This window comes from Tachypleus tridentatus, chromosome 13 (genome assembly GCF_004210375.1).
Source record: "Tachypleus tridentatus isolate NWPU-2018 chromosome 13, ASM421037v1, whole genome shotgun sequence".
NCBI classification, from domain to species: domain Eukaryota; kingdom Metazoa; phylum Arthropoda; class Merostomata; order Xiphosura; family Limulidae; genus Tachypleus; species Tachypleus tridentatus.
The window spans coordinates 65,973,013-65,995,034 of NC_134837.1; the positions used below are offsets into that span (position 1 = coordinate 65,973,013).

Genomic DNA, 22,022 nt, shown 5'->3' on the forward strand with positions numbered 1-22,022 from the left:
TTACTCAACGATGATTCGTGTGAGGTGCTCCTGATGGTGAAGGGCGAAACAGAATTAAGAAAATTGAAATTTTAAAAGGTATGATGATAATTATTAGGAAATGAATAAAATAATTCCGGCACAATGTATAAAAAATTATGGGTTTAAAGTCAATCACTTGAACTGAATCAAAGATAACTATATGACATGGTAAGCTGGTAATTTCAGAAACATAAAATTTGCTATCACCTTCGGAAGAAAAGTCGACCCTTTGAAAGCATTCTAGCTTATGGCCCGTTTTTAATATTTTTAACAATCTCTTCGTGATCTTGTGTGCTACTTTGTTATTATTACCTCCCCCCTCCTATGGTGAGTGTATTTCAATCGGGTCGTGTGTGTGTTTGTGTTACCGCCCCCTTATCTCGAGAAGTAATAGACCGATGTAACCCTCCTTGGTCTTTAAAGACAAAAATCCCGATAAAGAAAGAAAAAAAATCACGACAATTTTACGTAAGGTGGGAGTCAGTATCGAACCTTCTGGATGCGGTATGGTTCACTTTGAAGCAGTTTTTTTTATATATATATAATGGGAACATAAGACATTTTCGCGGTTTGGGGTTAATAATTGTGTAAAGTGTGATCTGATTTGTACCAAATTTAATTGGAACATTAAGGTTGAGAATTCTCATCAACTATCTGGATCTGAGAAGGATTTTTAGAGTGAAATGTGACTGCAGGGCAAAAGTTAGTTTGAAGTTAAGCACAAAGTTACACAATGGGTTATCTGTGTTCTGCCCGCCACGGATATCGAAACCTAGTTTCTAGCATTATAGGTCTGCTTGCCGCTGTGCCACTGGAGGGTATGGGGGGGTATGCAGTCTCTTTGATTGCTATTCTTATTATATATATTCAACGATACTTTTGAAATAACTTCCTAACTTCCACCACGACAAACTGAAACGAGGTATGTTCTCAAAAAAGTTCTTCAGAAATTGTAAATTAATAAAATTTCGATTATCTTCTATTTTTATTAAATTTTTCATGAATCTCTTTTAACATTTCTAAACTTCCCCAAGTACGAACAGTTCTATTTTTCGAACTCTTCAAACTGTACATAATTATACTAGTAGTGTATCCAGACGTAGTTTTTTAATTCTAAAACTATTTCAGAATACTTGTTCTTAAGTTCTCTGCTTTGTTTTCTTCTGTACTTTTAGAATATAGTCCTGTTGTGTGATACAGATGTGTTTTGAGTTGTAAAGCGTTTATTTCGATTCTAAGTTTTAGTAGCTACCTATTTTTATACGTAGATTGTGTATAATATTCAAATTATTGTCTGAGGACTGTTACACTAAGAGTGAGATTTCAATATCGGTAGTGAACAGAGCACAGATAATAGCCAGTTGTTTAGATTTGTGCTTTACAGTCAACATACAAAGCAAAAGCAAGTTTATTGAAATAAATAGTTTATGAAACTCAGTTGTGCTGATTACTACGTATGCGGCTTCACGTACTGAATAATACTGGCGAACGGCATAAATTCACTCAATGACGTTTAAACAATGCCATGTAAAGCACACGTTCGGGTGCTTTTTAATTAATACACCACAGGACCAGCTCTACTAGCAAAATTATTTTACATATGATTTAAGCAGGTTTAAAGTCGTGGAATCTATAGGTTTTTAAGCCGTTACATCGCAAAATGAATAGGCGATATCACGGTTTCCGGTCATAGTATTGTTTGTTTGTTTTGGAATTTCGCACAAAGCTACTCGAGGGCTATCTGTGCTAGCCGTCCCTAATTTAGTAGTGTAAGACTAGAGGGAAGGCAGCTAGTCATCACCACCCACCGCCAACTCTTGGGCTACTCTTTTACCAACGAATAGTGGGATTGACCGTCACATTATACACCCCCACGGCTGGGAGGGCGAGCATGTTTAGCGCGACGCGGGCGCGAACCCGCGACCCTCGGATTACGAGTCGCACGCCTTACGCGCTTGGCCATGCCAGGCCTCGGTCATAGTAACGACCAGATTTACATCGCTATCCGAATTTAAGATTGGTTAAAAATTGTAGCAACTACAAAAACGAGTGGTCCAGAAATAAGATGTTATATAAAAAGAAATTATAATAATAGTTATTTGTTATTGCATGTCATGATTTAGAAGTACGATATTAGTAATAAAAAACATACAATAGTTAATTGTTATTGTATGTACATCTTAGTATATAGGCGATAATGATATACGTGTGTGGTAGCATGCGTTCGACTACCAACATTTTGTCTACGGTAGTTGGAAACAACTTGACGGAACTCACGAATTATTTGTTGTAGGATTTTAGCTCCTTAAAGAGGATATAAAACACCCTGAAATAGGGCATATATATATATTTCTCTACAAGTGGGTTTTCTCGTCATCACTGATTATACAAACACAGTTTTTTAATATAATTTTGTCTTTGAATTTAAATACACAAGTACTTAACGAGTTAGATGAGATAGGTATTTCCTATCTCAAGCAGGATATGCATTAGTGTTTAATAAAAAAAAAGGGGAGAACCGTATCTAACATTGTATTAGGTTGAGGAATAATTCGTGAGCGTTTTTAAATAATTTCATTCAAGCATTACATGCAAGACTATACAATACTTCAATGCATGAACACATTACACCCAAAACATTTATTATGATACTTTATTTCATGTAATACCTAGGTATATAGTATGCATTGTTTTAAACGAAATTGCAATAAATTAAATGCGAAAAGCAGATGGTGTCGAAAATGTTCGATTTTGTCCACTTGACATTCCATTTAATGAGCTGAAAATGAAAGCAAAAATTAGACATATGAAAATCAAACACACCATCTATTAGAGCAAAAAATTATCTACCAAATTACATGAAATATTTTGCGAAAGCGTTTCATTTATGAATATATTTTTTTAACTTGAAAAAACGCTCACGAATTATTCCTCAACCCAATACTTTATACAGTCTCTTTCTAGCTTAACGGGTATCCTCAGCTAGATATTTATAGAAACATTGAAGTATCAATTGTTATTATGTATCGTGATCTTGAAATAATAAATTATTAACAAAACAATTTATATAGTGTGACGTAATCTAAAATGAAAAAATATTGTTTTTAGGTCATCTCTGTCATTGTATTATTCGTGATTGATTGTTTGTAATTAAGCACAAGCCTACACGATGAGCTATTTTTGCTTTGCTCACCACGGATGTTGTAACCCGGTTTCTAGCGGCGTGAGGCTGCAGACATACCGCTCTACCACTGGGGGGCATATTGTTCATGAACTGCTATCCCCTCAGATAAACTTATTACGTCTTCGTAAATTTAATTAAAAACGTTTGCGGAGAAAACAACAAACAAACATTGTTTTTAAGCGCACTAAAACCGTACACGTCAAAGGGTTAAACAACTAAGTAGTAGGAACCCATGGAAGTACGTTAATAGTTGTCCCCCGTTGGTACAGCAGTAAGTCTATGGACTTACAACGGTAAAATCAGGTGTTCGATTCCCCTCGGTGGACTCGGCAGATAGCCCGATTTAGTTTTGCTATAAGAAAAAAAAACACATTAATAAATGTTGTTTATAAATACACGAAAGAATGATAAATATTTTAATTAGAATTGACTTGTATGGGAAATGAGAATAGAAAATACATTTTTATTATCCGTTACCAATGTTACATCCATACCCAATCTTTATCATGGCTTTACTAAAGTACGAGGTTTGACGTCTTGGTAAATGTACTGCAAAAACGATGAATTGGTAAATAATTAGGTAAAGTTAATACCCTTACCAGAAAATCATCTGCCCTCCGTGACAAAGTGGCATGTCTGCCGACTTACAACGCTAGAATCCGGGTTTCGATACCCGTGGTGGGCAGAGCACAGCTAACCCATTACTAAATATTCGTATAGCTTTTTGCTTAATTAAAACAAACAATAATAAAATCATCTGGCCAAGTTTACTATTCTTATGGTCCCCCCAGTGGGTCAGCGGTAAGTTTACAAATTTACAACCTTAAAATCTAGTGCTCGGTTCCTCCTGGTGGATATAACGCAAATGTTCTGTTGCGTAGCTTTACGCTGAAACTAATGTTATTCACATCGCATCTTGTTATAATATCGAACGTAATAACTGTGCGTTATGTTCTGTGAAAAAGAGGAACATCTTATGGTCTATGTTCATATAGGTAACAAATTAGTTTTATTTCTTCTTTAACTTTTTTTTACAAGCTTTAGTCTGTGTTAGTTTGCAGGCTACGTTAGCACATAATTGTAACTGTATCGTACTAACGTGAAAATAAACTTACTTGTACCACATCACGGCGGTAACGAAAATGCGTTGAGTGGTTAACTCTACCAAGAAGAAACATCTATATCTTCAAAATCTAACTTCGAATTTGCTAGAAAATCTGACTTAAATACTTAGAACTTTCTAGGTACACATTATCTTTATATCTTAAAGATGTCATTACGACTCACAGCTCTCGCTAACAAACATAACATCATTAACAACGAAGCTTACAACAATAATTTTTTACCATTACAATGCACCAACATTGTGTAGCTTAACAGCAAACAAAACTGTGTAGTTTATATGCAAAAACGGCTCGTTTGGGTTGAGAAAATATTTTACATAGAAGAGCGAACAACGTTTCGACCTTCTTCGGTCATCGTCAGGTTCACAAAGAAAGAGGTAACTGACCGGAAGCTGACCACATGTTTGAAAGGGGTTGTGTAACTGTGTGTCGAAATGTAGAGGGCGGTATTAGATGTTTGAATATATAATTTTATTTATTTTATTATATTAATATAGGTATAAAGGTGTTCCTTTATATTGGTTTATTTTGGGTTTAAGTTGTTGTATAAGTAAGGCTTCTTTGATTTTGCGTTTGTTTATGTTTGTTTCTTTATTTAGTATTTGAGTGTTTTCTATGGTTATGTTGTGTTTATTTGACTTGCAGTGTTCGAAAACGTGTGAAGGTGACTTAAACACAACATAACCATAGAAAACACTCAAATACTAAATAAAGAAACAAACATAAACAAACGCAAAATCAAAGAAGCCTTACTTATACAACAACTTAAACCCAAAATAAACCAATATAAAGGAACACCTTTATACCTATATTAATATAATAAAATAAATAAAATTATATATTCAAACATCTAATACCGCCCTCTACATTTCGACACACAGTTACACAACCCCTTTCAAACATGTGGTCAGCTTCCGGTCAGTTACCTCTTTCTTTGTGAACCTGACGATGACCGAAGAAGGTCGAAACGTTGTTCGCTCTTCTATGTAAAATATTTTCTCAACCCAAACGAGCCGTTTTTGCATATAAATTTCTCAACAAGTGGGTTTCTCGACATCACTGAAAACTGTGTAGTGTTAGTGTACAACATTTTCCTTCCCGAAGTAAAAGAATTGTACAGTAGCTGGAGTACCCGCCCCCAGGACGAAAGTTACATAAATTCATGATTAACGAAAGGGTTATCTTAGGACGTGAAAAGTTACTTCTCTTATACGTAATTGTAAAAACATATGTATATATAACATTTATGTAAAAACTTTAAACTTGCGAGTATCTCCGCATAAATCCAACAAATTTTCACACCAATGTTGGCTTCAGCGATCAACAAGGGGCGAAGTAGTGTTTAAAAAGCGCCAAAACGCCCATAAAAGCTGCAAAACGCAAAACTGAAAATTTGTTTATGTGTAACCCCATGGATCCAATGGACCCCCTCATACCAAATTTGCTGAAGATCCGTCCACATCCTGCGAAGTAATTAGACGGACATACAACAGACAGTACTATTGTGTTTGTATAGATACTGTAAATAATCACACGGACATACAACAGACAGTACTATTGTGTTTGTATAGATACTGTAAGTAATTACATGGACATACAACAGACAGTACTATTGTGTTTGTATAGATACTGTAAGTAATTACACGGACATACAACAGACAGTACTATTGTGTTTGTATAGATACTGTAAATAATCTTACATTGACATACAACAGACAGTACTATTGTGTTTGTATAGATACTGAAAGTAATTAGACGGACATACAACAGGCAGTACTATTGTGTTTGTATAGATACTGTAAGTAATTACATGGACATACAACAGGCAGTACTATTGTGTTTGTATAGATACTGTAAGTAATTACATGGACATACAACAGGCAGTACTATTGTGTTTGTATAGATACTGTAAGTAATTACATGGACATACAACAGGCAGTACTATTGTGTTTGTATAGATACTGTAAGTAATTACACGGACATACAACAGGCAGTACTATTGTGTTTATACAGATTTTGTGTTGGTAAAATTGTTAAATAAAAATCTCGAGTAACTTTTTAACATTAATAACAGTTGTGCTTTAGAGCTCTAAAGTTTTATGCCAAAATATGCATTTATATCCGGCTCCTGATATTCATGAATTATTACGTATGTTCGACTTCGATACCTCATACACGTAAAACACCATATAAGTAATGTTCACACGAATCATTAAACATTACAACATATCTTCCATGTATACATGTTAAACTTAATGTAGATAATGTTAACATACATTCGTGCATGAAAGAAACAGTCAATTTATGTGATCAGCAGATGAAATATCTGGTTTAAAACGTGTCATGTTCGATGTTTAAACTGTCTAGCAAATTAATTCAGTTTACTCGGTTCAAATTGATTAATGTATTGTAAGGTAATGAGACATGAATTATGAAAACTTTTAAATGCATGTAGTAGTCTCTGTTTCAATATAGTTATCAACTTGTACAATGTCTTATTTGTAAAATCGTCAAGAATATGGTATACACTACTCGAGTGAAATGTCAAACAAGATGGCCTGCGTATATATGTTAATATATCGTCTTCTGTTTTCTGTTTCGAGGAATTAACAATAACAGTTCTGTTCCAAGTGGTTTGTTAGAAAATGTGATCTGTTTAATTTTGTTTACTGTATCTTTTGTTTAAAATCGTGCGTGAATTTTTTTGCGGTTCGAGGGCAGCCCAGTGATAATCTTATTGGACTGTCGATCCAAGGTTCGCACCTCTTTACCGTCAAAATCAAAATCGTACTCTGCACTTTAGGACCGAGGGTGTTTTATAACAGAAACAGTAGATTAGAGTAGCATAACAGTTTAGGGTGGGTTGGTGTTTACTAGCTGCCTTTAATCTATCACTTTAAAATCGAAGACGGCTAGCGCAGATAGTCCTCGTGTAGCTTTGCGCGAATTAAACATAAACAACACAGTTGTATGAAGTTTACAGCTATTCAGTTTGATATCCTTGATTAAAACTGACTTCAGTATTCTACGTCATATGTAACTTAATGTGGTGTACACGCAGTTAAAAATGTTTTACCTTTAAACTAAAATGACTTACTTCACCTCCTACGTGACCTTTATGACCTTAACAGGTCAAAAATGAAATGGTCGTCTGGTCACATCATAATTGTCCCCCATTGGAAAATAGGTTTAACATGGATTACAGGTTTTAACATGAATACCATAAATTCTGGTAAACCATAGTTTGGGTTAATGGCCCCTATAATGTGTGTGTTTTTTTAATATATATTATCGTGAAAACAAAATAGACGATGTAAAACCGTGTTTTCGAGCTCTCTGTCAAATGTGAAAACTAGCTGTTGAATCAAAACAGTGATGGGACTGAGAACATTACTGTTTAACCCTAAAATTACCAGTGGGGGCGCACGAACCACATTGGCTTTTTAACGAAATGTTTTCTAAACTATATATGCACCTAAACACTCCTGGGTCTACGACTAACTTTTTTATAGCAACAAAAGTAACTTACTTCTTTCAACCACATTTGTGTAGGGTTTCAATAACATGCTTTTATTTATTTATTTTTTGTTATGATTATTGTACCTTGGGTTAATTAACAGCATCTGTTCTATGTTCAAGTATGGTTTGACTTATGGGGAGATCTTAGATTAATATGTTCCTTATTTTGCGGTAACATCGCTATTGTAGTGGAACCAAAATAGCCTTGCTGACAGCAGGAATAAAAGCTGAGACTTTAGGAAAGTGAATTTATCAACTACTAACAATGATTGTAAACTTGAAGACTAAGAGCTCGTAACATGTCAGTCGTATTTGAACGTGCGCTAAGAAAATGTGACATTGTTGATTCTGTTTAGTTTGAGAGCCCAACGAGGATCAACGGTAAAGATCTCTATGAAAGCTGAGACCTTAGATAAACGTCGTTGGGCCTTGTATAAAGTCTATGACTTTGTTGGTTATGGGAACCCTAAAAACGTATGAATCATAAAGGAAAGTTAAAAAAAAAACCGTTGGGTGTCTCTGTTATGTTTATTTATAAGTAGGAAATGAGTGATCTCTACCTCCGAGTTCTTTATCTAGTGTTGCAATAGGTGTAAATGTGGAATTCCTCATTACGATGCAGCACAGAAACCTCGCCAACTATCGGTAGTGGATTGTAATTACAAGTCGGTAATTTGATGGTTATGATGTACACGTTGTGAATAGAAGCACGTGTTAAGAAACTGGATTAAGTAGTGTAAGAAAAGTTGGAATAACAATATGACGTACTTCCTCTTCCGGCCATGCGTTTCACAGTTTCTGTTTGATGCCTTTGGAAGAACGCGCCGAACTTTCTAGTTTACGAAGTGATTGGAAGACATTGGAACTGCATGTTGCCAGACCTGTTAAGTGACAATATTTAAGAATGAGTTTTAGTTTAAAACACTGAGGTACTATAGGAGTATGTAGACACCAGTCGTTAGTTACTAAGAGGACGATTAAGGTTAGCCATGCAGTTCGTCTAAAGAACCAATATATTACCACTTGACTTTTCCTTTCAATCAAAACTAGAATTCCTAGTTTTTAATACCAATTTTCTTTGTACGTATTAAACACTTGAGACCTATTATTTGTGTCTAACGTAATGAAAGTGTAATAGAGATACATCTAACTTGAATAACTGATCAGTTTCATTTTTTACTAACTTTTCAATTTGAACTCTCAGTTATTTTGTTTAAAAGCATTTCCGATATATTCATAAGATCCCTAAAAAGAACGAGGGGAAATTAACAACTATAAATGACAAAAGTGTAATTGATTACTAAAATAGTAGAAGTTGGACTCAAGGAAAGAATAATCAAAACAGTGAGAGTTAGACATGATGTTATTTACTGAAACAGTGAGAGTTAGACATGATGTTATTTACTGAAACAGTGAGGGGTGGACAGATGAGAACAATTATTACTTATTAGAACGGTGAGGGATGGACAGAAGAGAACAATTATTACTTATTGGAACAGTGAGGGATGGACAGAAGAGAACAGTAATTACTTATTAGAACAGTGAGGGTTGGGTAGAAGAGAAGATTAATTACTTAGAACAGTGAGGGTTGGGCAGAAAAGAACAGTAATTACTTAATAGAACAGTGAGGGATGGACAGAAGAGAACAATAATTACTTATTAGAACAGTGAGGGATGGACAGAAGAGAACAATAATTACTTATTAGAACAGTAAGGGTTGGGCAGAAGAGAAGATTGTTTGAAAGAATCCTAAAAATAGAGGTTACATATTTCATTCTAAACCAGAGGAATATAAGGCATTGTTTTTTGTGGTTTTTTTTTTTTCGAAATTAGAGGAGTTTCATCCCCACCCTCATTATTTCCCTCATGTTATTCTGTATCACTGTGTCAAGGTTGGTGCTGATTGATCATTACAACTTATTAAAAACAAAAACAAGAAAATCAGGTTTCACATTCTCAATTAACGTGTTAATTAACTGGTGCACCCTTTTAACCTGTTACCAATAACATATTAAAGTAAAATATAGAAGCAAGACATTAGTAGCACTAATTAAATTTCGGTCCAATTCTTTTTGTTTTAATAATTAAAGTTACTCTTATATTAACGTTTATTTATATAGATTAAAGCATTAAGAACTTGCCTGAAAATAGTGATATTAATTGCTATAACAACAGAAATTGCGCCCTTTCAGCTGTGGGGCGTTATAATGTAACGGTCAATCCCACTATTCGTTGGTAAGAAAAGTAGCCCAAGAGTTGGCGGTGGGTAGTGATGACCAGCTGCCTTCCCTCTAGTCTCACACTGCTATATTAGGGTGCGGCTAGCGCAGATAGTCCTGCGTGAAATTCAAAACAAACCAAAACCAACAGAAATTGTCTTGAATAGAAGTGAGAAGGTGAAACGTCTTTTTTAATAGATTAATGAAGTGCGCCAACAATCGGAACTATATTTATGTGTTCTTCGAAGTCGCTGGGCCACAGAAAAATCTTCAGTGCGTGAACACTTCTAATTAACTGTTCGTGAACTAAGACACGTAGTAACGTGGTGTACAAGTGATGAAACGTGAAAAAAAAAGACGATCGCTTTGTGTTACAACACAATCATTTAGCGTGCTCGTTCTGTATCAGGTTTATCAGACAGACATGTTGGTACACTGTCTGTGTAGGAATAGCTTGTGTCGTTCTTCGAAATAGCATTTTAAATATCTCTTCAGTAGGTCATCACAACTTTACATCACTATACAGTGTTTATTTTATACCAATATCTATATAATAACTGAGTCACAAGTTCTGGTAATGTCTGTAAATATTATAGAACAAAGTCTGAACTTTTTGTTTCAATCAGTTCTTGTTTTAATTACGTAATAACGAAAAAAGTAAAACACTGATGTGACGTAGTTTAAATGGTGTACCAGCTTTTATAAGTGTTATTAATAACAATTTCTCTGCCCGAGAAACACATTTAATTTTATACAGTATAATATTGTGTTTGACAATACACGCACAGCTACACGGAGATGCCTAATAAAGTGATTACGTCAGACGAAAACCATTAACAATTAGTTGACGATAATCCATTAATGAGTACGTTGAATATAGAAAAGGCGTACGTTATCGTGAACACAATAATTAATTTTAAACAGGTTTGATGTTTGTACAAACAACTGTGTATTTCCCAACAATTTTACATTGCTTTAACGTGTAAAACTAAACCTTTCATATTTAGGGTCGGTAAACGTGTTATTATTATTAATTTATCGAATTCTCACAAACAAAGGCAGAAGTGTTGTTCCCACTGTTGGCGAATTAAGACACGCGTTTTATTTTGTGTTTTAATGTTAACGAAAGAAGGCACTGATCTGGACCACGTGTTTTTTTGTTTTGTTTTTTAATTTCGCGCAAAGCTACTTGAGGGCAGTCTGCGCTAGCCGTCCCTAATTTAATAGTGTAAGACAAGAGGAAAGGCAATTAGTCATCACCATCCACCGCCAACTCTTGGGCTACTCTTTTACTAACGAACAGTGGGATTGACCGTCACTTTATAACGCCCTCACGACTGAAAGAGCAAGCATGTTTGGTGTGACGGGGATTCGAACCCGCGACCCTCAAATTACGAGTCGAACGCCTTAACCCATGCTGGGCCTGGACTCTGTATTACCCTTATCACGGGTATCGAAATTTGACTTTTATAAGCCCTTACGCTTGCTGTTAACCCACAATAAGGCAATTTTTGTTTACTGGCGCAAATCTACACGGTGAATTATATGTTCTCAGTACACCGCGGTGTATCGAACTCCGGATGTTAATATTTTAAGTATCTATAGTTGCAGGTGATCCACCGGAGAACAAAGCCACGAGATTTGTTATAATTGATAACTGATAAAAGCTCCGGTTTTGATTCGCTTTTAAAGAGATGAAAACTTTTTTTTCATTGGACATTGAAAAAGGAAATAGCGTATTGTCGTTGTTCATAAAAGGTGTGAGTTAAGCCTTACAAGGAAAGGCTTAATTAGTTTTTGTATCATTATGTTCACAGATCGTCACATAATTTGTTTGTGAGCACCATAGAAAAGAACAACAGCAACAAAAACACCGTCATTCAGTTTGTCCCCTTCGAATATTCGCGAGAACTAGGAACAGGAGACATGTCTGCTCGTTGTCAATAATTTTGAACTGATACACTAGAGGGTGGGTGGATGGGTTTGGGGTTTTATGGCGCAAAGCAATTTGGGTATCTGCGCCTACACCAGTAGGAATGCAGCGAGTCAACATCACTTATCGCCAACTTTTAGGCTATTTTTTAATCTAATGGTGAAATTGTACCGTGACTAATAACGTACTTGAGGCTCCAAAGGACGAATCGCAACAGGACACAAGCTATGAACCCTCATATTCACATTAAGGCACGTTAACCATAGGCTAAACTACAGACTCTTGTAATCCCCTAAAATATGTTTGAAAATGTGACAGTAACTACAAGATATATCAGTGCGCACAATGTTGTAGTTGCGGCGACGTCAAAAAATAATTTCGTTGGTGTGTGTGTGTGTTTTATAGCAAAGTCACATGGGGCTATGTGCTGAGTCCACCGAGGGGAATCGAACCTCCCACCACCTGCTCTTGGGCTACTATTTTACCACCAAATAGTTCGAATGACCGTAACATTATAACGCCTTCACGGCTAAAAAGACGGGGATACGAACCCGCGATCTTCAGATTACGAGTCGAGTGCCTTAACCACCTGGTTATACCAGGCACCGAGTGCCATAACCATCAGGTTATACCAGGCAAATAAAATTCCAACCAAATCGTAAATCGAATCAAACTCGTTAAAAAAAAAGTTTTTGAACAAAAGGGAATGAAGAGGAGGGACAGAAATACAGGAGGGAAGGAAGGAAGAAAAGCAGTCACCTGGTGCGTGATTTGTAATCACCTGGAAGCATGGTTCTATTTTTATCTTAAGCTCTTGTTCAATAACCTCGTTTTTTTAGGTTACCTTCTGCGTCACGCTATCATTCTTTATTAACCTATAAATAAGTCACCCGTGCAAAACAAAAGAGAAATATGTGTTCGATGCCTGAGGTGGATGAAAGACTCTATGCAGGTGGTGAAGTAATAGCGTGGAAAAAATATAAGAAGGAATTCTACGAGATAATTGTGGAGTCAGGTGTCCACGAAAATATGGTGCACTTGTACAGACCAGAGCATACTTCTGAAAAAGCAGTACATATGTTTACACACAGTAACATCCTAAACTTGTGGTTCCCAAACTTTAGTAGCCCGAGAACCCCTTTTAACTTAAAATATTATTTTCACGAACCTCTCTACTTTTTTTTTTTTTAAAGAGAATATTTCATGTGGCTTTCCAAAGTTAAACATTTTAATTCGTATAAATTAAATTTTACGAAACAAATTATTTTATTATCTAAATCATATTTTATTAAATTTTGGATACGACTCGCGAATCCCTGTTTGAGAAACGCAGCATTAAAGCGTTTGCCTTTTGTTGTGATTGAATCACACATATTGGTAGTGTTCAAAATCCATAAGAAAACCCCTGGCTGCTGTCTGTTGTTTTGATATGTTCATAATAAAGTCTACAGATGTTTTAACTTGTTATATGCCTATATTCACCCACACCACACACATCTGTTTTTAATATTTTATGACAGAACTGTCAGATTTTATGTATGAGCTGGATTCTTTATAGTAGTGGGTGCCTGTAACAATAAACAAACAGCACACGATCCTCTTGTTTTAAAATAATATATTAAAGCAAGTCAAACGTATTTACAAATGTTCGTTACACTGTTGGTTTTGACGGTTATGTCTAAATTGGTTTGGTTTGTTTTGAATTTTGCGCAAAGTTACACAAAGGCTATCTGCACCAACCATCCTTAATTTAGCAGTGTAAGACTAGAGGGAAGGCAGCTAGTCATCACCACCCACCGCCAACTCTTGTGCATCTCTTTTACCAACGAATAGTGGGATTGACTGGCACATGATAACGCTCCTACGGCTTAAAGAGCAAGCATGTTTGGTGTGACAGGGATTCGAACCCGCGACTCTCGGATTACGAGTCCGAGTGCCTTAATCACCTGGCCATGCCAGGCCGTTATATCTAGAGCTTTATATAATTGTCCTTTTTTCGTCAAAATCCACATAGGCTATTTCAATTACTTTAGAACACAATTTGACAAGAATTATTTATTTCTCCTGATCTGTTATTACAACACAGTATATGATAATCTCATTTTAAAATCACCACTATAACTGTTGGTTAGTACAGTTGTATTAAGAGGTTTAACTAATTCTCTCCCTTTTTTTCCTTTTTATCAGAGTCCACATAGGCTGCTTCAATTACTTCAGAGCGTTAACAAGACAAATTATTTCTTCTCTTTTTTGTTATTACGGTACAGTCGGTGATTAATTCACTTTATAAATCACTACTGTATGCTTTTTGTGACAATTCTCAATCACGCTGTCTAAATCTTTCTAACTCCTAACGTTAAATACATTTTCTACGTGTATTTATAGCTTGAACAAGGCCTAGAACATCCTACAGAGATATGATAATGCAATAGTACTTAATTAAAACAACGATAAAAACTTAAAATGTTCTAGTAATATGACACAATTGCACAGTAATTGAAATACACAACGTCTGAGTTGTACACAGTTACGCAAACAAACCTTCGATAAACTATCGATTCTAAAAATAAGTAAATTCAACACTTACAATATACTTAAACCATCTAAATCGAACACTCACATTAAAAAGCCGTGTAGATCTAACAGAACGAATTGTGTATATTTAGTGCTTTTGATATTGTTGGACGTTTCGACAGTGTTCAATAAACGTAAACTTTAAACGTAGATTTTGAAAATAATATTCATATTTTGTGTATCGTGTAAGGGGTTTTACTCATTTACACAACCTTCAAATAAATAAAAAGGAAAAATAGTAATTTCAAATTTCACACACAAACATATAATATCCAGAAACGACACGTCATGCGGCCTGTTAACCCTTTATACACTAGTGGTGTGTTTCTCGCGGGTTCTAAAACGATCGATAAGGCTCTCACGTTGTTATTGGTCTGGAGAATTCTATAGCCAATAGTTGCCAACATTTTAAGTATAATAAAATGTGACCCGATTTTAATGAAAATGATTCACTTACGTAATAGTGCATATGACGTTTTGTGAAAAATCTGTACGTGATGGAGGAAATTGATGTAATTTTTCAGGTTCAGCGTACAGAAATTACTGTAGAACATGTAAAAATTTCAAGTTAACAAAACCATCGCAGGCTTGTGTAATCTCTGAACAAAATGTAATGTGTTGGGAAAACATACGGAATCATTATAACTCTAACAATTACTAACACTGCCCCCTCGTCAGAATAATAAAGGTAATTCAAATAATACCAACATTCAATGTTAAAAAAATATTTGACACTTGCCTGCGCAGACAGCCCTCGTGGAGCTTTGCGCGAAATTCATAAAACAAACAGTACTTGCACACATAATTTGTTTTTGTTTGTAATTAAGCACGAAGCTACATAATGGGTATCGAAACCCAGATTCTAGGTGTATGAGCCAGCAGATATATCGCTGTGCCACTAGAAGGCGCCCACAAAACCGGACTTGTAAATGACTTTAATAAAACTGTTAATAACTGCAACTTATTTAATGTTTCACACCATAATTGATAGTATATCTATATATATAAGCTTTATTCTGGGATCTTGAAGGTTTCTTCGGATTTGTATATTTTTATGTGTGTGACAAAGTTATCGATTGTATAATTATGATGTAATATTTGCTGATTAATATGTTGTTACTTTGGTGAGTAGTCCTTACACTTGTTTTATATATTTTTCACCCGCAAAACTAAATAAGGATTACTGTATTAGCCGCCCATACTTTTGAACAGAACGACTGTAAGGGAAGAGGGCTAATTTAACAGCCTCCACGATCCACGAAGTATTAAGTGCGATTTATGGCAACGGGACTCAAACCTCGATTTCTCGAATTCAAAGTCCAGCCGCGGGTCGTACTCGCATTAGCCCTTATACACCACGAACAAAGAAATAATGAACATTCTAGCGATAGAAAAAAGAGGGGTCGAGTGCAGTTGGTTTTCGTAAAAATTAAAATAAGGTCGACGTAGTGTGGACACACTACCAGCGTAATTTACACCTACAGGTGTTTAATTGTACTACTATTTCGTTTTGTGTACTAACAACAGTTACCGAGCCCTGATTCCGGTGGCTGATTATGCAGGTATTTGTTCCGTTTTGAAATGGTTACAAAGATATAGGTTATACGACCTAAAGACTTCGCGTTAGCATACCGTTCTCATTTTATCACGCTAAGTAAATCATCTCCGGAAAGTTCGCAGACGTTCACGTAATATTGTAAAGGAATCGTTTCGCAAGTAACTACTGGAACGTTCACAGCAATATTTGTCGTCTTTAATGACAGTGCTGGTTCTTCGCATGGTCGATAAAGTTTTTGGTTTTTTTAACCTACACTCCTATATTCACAATATTCATGTATGTGGAAATAATCAACTACATTTTTTTTTAATATTTGCGATCGACAATTCATCTTATAAAAGTGTGCATATCTCTGTCCTTGTATATTTAAAACAGTACAAGAGTTTTAAGTGGGTTAAAACCCCAGTTACGTAAATAGATTGAAACTAAAACTCGCTATCGTGAGTGTTGAGTCTCCTCAGATCAAACAAAAATGTTTATTACTTTAATGTAATAATAAAGTTTCAAGCACTTAAGCTGTAATGCTTAATTAAATAAACCCAAAGTAACAGATGTCGTTTGGCATAGTACGTAACCCTAATCCGTATTGTATTATAGTCACTAAAAAGGATTACAAATTCTATCCTTTTAGGTTAACGTGTAATATCCAACTTACCAATCAAACCACGTACATATCACAATTTTGCATAGTATATTTAGCATGTATGTACCAGAGTTTTCAGAGTTTGTCTCGGAATCATGACTTGAGAACATAAAATTATAAATAATGCTAATTTGGGTACTTATTGAACAATGAGTTCAGTTTTAACAGTTATTTGGCTGTCTTCCTGATATCAGATTCTGAAAACAACCGAAAAGGCTTACCAGCTAATTCAAATTTCATTATTTCAATTAGCTCATGAAATAAAACAGAGTAATATTAATATAATTTTTAGTGTTTTTTATTTGTTATATATCACACTAGTTTCTTCTGCTTTTTTCCCTATCGTCTTTTATTAGTTCTTCCTGTTTTCTGTAGTTTTATTTGTATATTTCTTTTATATTTTTTTCGATATTTTGTATTATGGTTTACGTAACGTTTTAAAAGTGTTTTTATGATGTATTATGTCATTTTAACCAATGTTTATTATGTCATAATATCTGCCACTGCTTGTTTGTTACATTTAAAAATTACTTTTTCTGATATATATTTTTCCAGCCAAGACATTCTTATCTCCGGTTCTCACAGAGTGTATCAACATTAATTATTACATCCCAGACAATGAAATCTCCGATACCTTTTCTGAAACACGATGGGAAAGGTTACGTAAGTACAGACTTTAACTAAAACTAGTATTTCGTCGGAGAGAACAAATGAACGAACAGAATTAAACCTAAACTTGTTTACGTATCCGAATTAAAATTTGGTTGTAGAAAAATATATTTCACTGACAGAAATATTTGTTAAATATCACAACAAATTCCTCAAAGTGCAAATTCAACAAAACAAATGAATATTTCTAAACAAACCTATCAGGTCATCCCCTACGTAATGCCCGATTTCAGGTTCAGAAAAAGAGAGAGAATTTCAAACGCTTTTAATGTTATTTAATCAATAATGTATGTTTTGTTATTATTAATTACTTCCTGCTAACAATTTACAAGCTTCTGAATGACACTTCCATAAAATTCTTGTTGAATCGGTTGAATTAAGCTTCTGTGTTAGTTCTTCAACTGTTATAGCACAATCTTCATCAAGTGTAACCAGCAGAAAGTCATCATTAAACTCAACAGGATGACCTGAATGTGGCACATCACTTGAGCTGTAGTCACCTGATTTGAACTTCTGAAACCAACTTTTATATTTTCTTTCATTGAGAGACTCCACACAAAAAAAAACCTTGAATGTTTCATTTACTTTCTACTGCACTCTTGCCTTTTTTAAACTCATAAAGCATTATATGCCTAATGTGCTCCTCAGACACATCCATCTTAATAAGGGTTTATTTGATTAATGATCTGAAAAAGTGTAGTTGGCTTAGTTTCTTTTATTTGTCTGAACAGTTTTATACACATCCTACTACATATTTTAGTCATTAAAGCCTTCTTCAAAGACAGAAATGATGATGCACTTTTTGTATTAAATTTTCGGACATTACTTATGGGATGACCCGATATTTGTTGGTGATCAACAGCTCATATTTCTATTTATTGTTTACGTGCACTTACTTTGTGCTAATTATATCATTTTAGATACTATATAGTACAAAATCTGTTGAAGTCTAATCGATAATGTAACTAAGTGCATATTAATTTAAATATTTATGAATTTTTTTTTGTTGTTCGAGAAAATGAAATTTTGTATTTGTGACAAAGCCACGAAGATTATCTACTTTCACTTTTGTCCTTCATTCTGAATTATAGCCTCGGAGAGGAGTCACTCAGTCAGAAGCATACGCGGTAAAATACCGACTGCCACCTTTTTAACTCAACAGCAGCTTAATGTATGTGATGGGGCGGGGATATTTTGTGATTTGTACGAATTCGAACCGACTTCGCTATTTCCGAAAACCAAATATCTAACACAGAGCTAAGCCGCGCTCTTGACAAAATAAACAGTGGAATGTAGAATTTATAAATAAGCTATGGGTATCTTAGGGTCAGATGTTTGTTTGTTTGTTTGAATTCTCGCGCACACAGGATTATGTTAAAACCGTGCACAATTTTGAAATTATAGATAAGATATAAGGTAGCTCGTCAACAGCATTCACCCCAACTCTTGGGCTACTTTTATCTCATCTTACAGTAGGCACTGACAACCACTTCTGTAACGCATGCAAGAGTGCGTTTTTGTTTCTAGTTACGGAAACGTTAATAATACGGCTCTACCTGACCTATTGTTTATCATATCAGAATTCTAAATGTTAATAATACGGCTCTACCTGACCTATTGTTGATTATATCAGAATTCTAAATGTTAATAATACGGCTCTACCTGACCTATTGTTGATCATATCAGAATTCTAAATGTTAAATGATTTGAAACATTACTGTATTCACATAGCTTACATATGCTTTATGTTTTCTCATTTCCTTTTTACGTGTGTAAACCTTAATATTGATTAAACGCGAGCAACTTTGTTACCTGTTTGTCTGAAACAGGTGATTAAAAGCTAACAAATGGTGCTATGGGATACAACGTTATGTCGTTCTACTAGAAGCAAACATCTGGATCGTCGCTGGGATACTTAGCACTTGTATTTAAGTCTATTAAATGGACCAAAAGTCGCGTGAACTATGTGTATATTGAAGACTCGGTACGCATGAACTTCCATAACAAGTTGTTGTGTCATAGCAAGTGGGAAAGGTTACAGACGATTCCACTGGAAACATCCGTTAAAAATATGTTTAAAGATAAGTACTTTGAATAGAGGAAGGATGAACTTACAATTATGTGGTTTACCGTTTTTGGTTTTTACATTCATTTCTGCCTCCTCTTGTTTGTTTTTACCCCTTCCCCTCCAACTTTGATTTAAAGTCAGGTGTTCCTGGTTGAATGGTTGAACGTACAAGATGGATATGTAATTTGAATGGCTTAGAAAAGGACACTCAGAAACGACGTAGTTTTTGCAAATACATTTGTTGTAATGGAAGGATTAAAGGAATATTAGATATATTTTTATTTGAAGATAAACGTTTTTACCGGCACACATTTTTCTAACCAGCTGTGTTAGTGTTACCCTCGAACACTGTATCGTAGATAATACAGGACATTCAGTGACTTAAAAATGAGTTATTTACAGAAGAATCATGTGTTCAAACACAAAAATGAAATAAATGTTAATTATTCAATAAAACAATCAAAGGGCGTCAGGTGTTTCTTGTTTGGCTCCAAAGAAGATCTCTTTAAATGAGGTTAAAAACAAAAAAAGAGCGAATCACAGTTACGAACCCTATAGTCATTCAATGCTAGAAATGCGGCGGCTATAGTTCCTTTTAATAATTTCTAATCTAACAGCCGCTGGACGTAAACCTAAATAAACGTGACCTGAAGCCCATGATTCACCTGTCTTTTAGTCCTAACTTTGGGGTTACCACCTGGACAGTTCTAAGATAAGGAACACTTGATTTTCAGTACTTTCGTTGAGTTGTGACATAATGTTTAGTGTAAGAATATTTCTAAGGACATAAAGAAACATGAGTAATGATACACCTAATGCTACCTACTTTTTATTACTAAGTAACAAACAGTTCCTTCAAATAGGTAACAGGTGACAATCTTTTATATAAAGGTGTCCAGTTTTAACGATTATTCTCTGTTTACTTACAATACTGTTTGTTTTATATTTGTATTTACTTAGTTACTGTTTAAACGCATAAAACCGTGAAATATATGAAAACAAGTAAGCTTAAAAATTGTTATGAAAATAAATGTACTGTAGATTTTTAAATTATCCAAAGTTTCTCTGTTGTGGCTTCAAATTAGAGGAGTGTAAAAACAGCCTTTCAGTTCCATCTATTCTTTGTCACAAGTTGCTGCCAAGAAATTTTGATTCTTTATTGATAAAAAATCATAATAATAATGTATAAAAAATATAGTGTATTTGGACAAAAATATGAAACGAAATGAGATTACACTTTAATGTTACATTAAGTACACCCTAAGATCAAATTTGAAACATTATAGGAAAGTTTTTCAGGATATATTTAGAAGTCTACATTCAGGGTTTCTTGAATGATTAAATTAATTGCGAGATTTATCGTCAGTCCATTAAAGGTGTGTTTTTCTTATAGCAAAGCCACAGCAGGCTATCTGCCTAGCCTACCGAGAGGAATCGAACCCCTGATTTTAGCTTTGTAAATCCGTAGACATACCGCTGTACTAGCGGGGGGCTGGTCCATTGGAAGTCCATCATTCCAACATAACCATATGGTATACATAGTTTTCACAAAGACTGACATACACGACAAGAGAAGTAAGAATTTACCATTTCAATAGAGTTAGTAACATAAGAACCACCCTCACACAAAGAGACCGACTGACCAAAGTGGTCTCACACCAGTTGAACTTTGTGATATTGAAAAAATATGTAAAACTATGTTTCTCCATCAAGACAACCATAAAATGGAATATCATCGGGAAGGTGAGGGCAAAGTAAATAAAACCCTGAAGATAAAACATTGATTGTTTCCAAAACGTTTTGTCTCAGTATTAAAATTAATTATTCTAAGAATCTTTCACAAAGGTTGAAGAGGGTCCGACATGGCTAGGTGGTTAAGGCACTCGATTCGTAATCTGAGGATCGCGGGTTCGAATCCTCGTCACACCAAATATGTTCGCTCTTTCAGCCGTGGGGTCGTTATAATGTGACTGTCAATCTTACTATTCGTTGGTAAAAGAGTAGCCCAAGAATTGGCGGTGGGTGGTGATGACTAGCTTCCTTTTCTCTTGTCTCAGTGTTAAATTAGGGACGGCTAGCGCAGATGGCTCTCGTGCAACTTTGCACAAAATTCAAAACAAACCAAACCAATCTGCTATTGGACAGGCGCTAGACAGTAAATAATGTAAAGTCCAGGACATTTAAGGATAACGAAACAGTTTGATTTCCTTGACTACAACTTCTGTACTTAGTTTTACGAACTAACCGATAGGCCTGACGCAAATGACGTTAAACAATCATTCCTTATTAATTTTCTCATATTCATGATATTTCTCGTATCTCTGTTACATTACTTCGTCGAAAGACTTACTCAATATTTGCGAAACTTAAGTTATAGTGAGTGTTTTTCTTATAGCAAAGCAACGCCGGACTATCTACTGTGGCCACCGAGAGAACTCATATTCCTGATTTTAGTCTTACACTGGTAAATTATTAGTTGCTACGTCAAGGAATGTTATATGGGACCATCC

The 22,022-nt window shown here is 35.0% G+C and overlaps 1 protein-coding gene and 1 long non-coding RNA gene across 3 annotated transcripts in view; one reads left to right on the plus strand and one right to left on the minus strand.

Moving 5' to 3' along the window:
- The window catches only part of LOC143239816 (uncharacterized), a 71,595-nt gene that overhangs the window by 6,042 nt on the left and 43,531 nt on the right, over positions 1-22,022 (minus strand). The window lies entirely within an intron of this gene.
- The window catches only part of LOC143239161 (claudin domain-containing protein 1-like), a 31,419-nt gene that overhangs the window by 1,026 nt on the left and 8,371 nt on the right, over positions 1-22,022 (plus strand). For both annotated transcript variants that reach the window (XM_076480017.1, XM_076480016.1), the window contains exon 2: positions 17,331-17,438. In XM_076480017.1, coding sequence (XP_076336132.1) covers positions 17,331-17,438 — 108 coding nt within the window. The remainder of the gene's footprint in view (positions 1-17,330; positions 17,439-22,022) is intronic.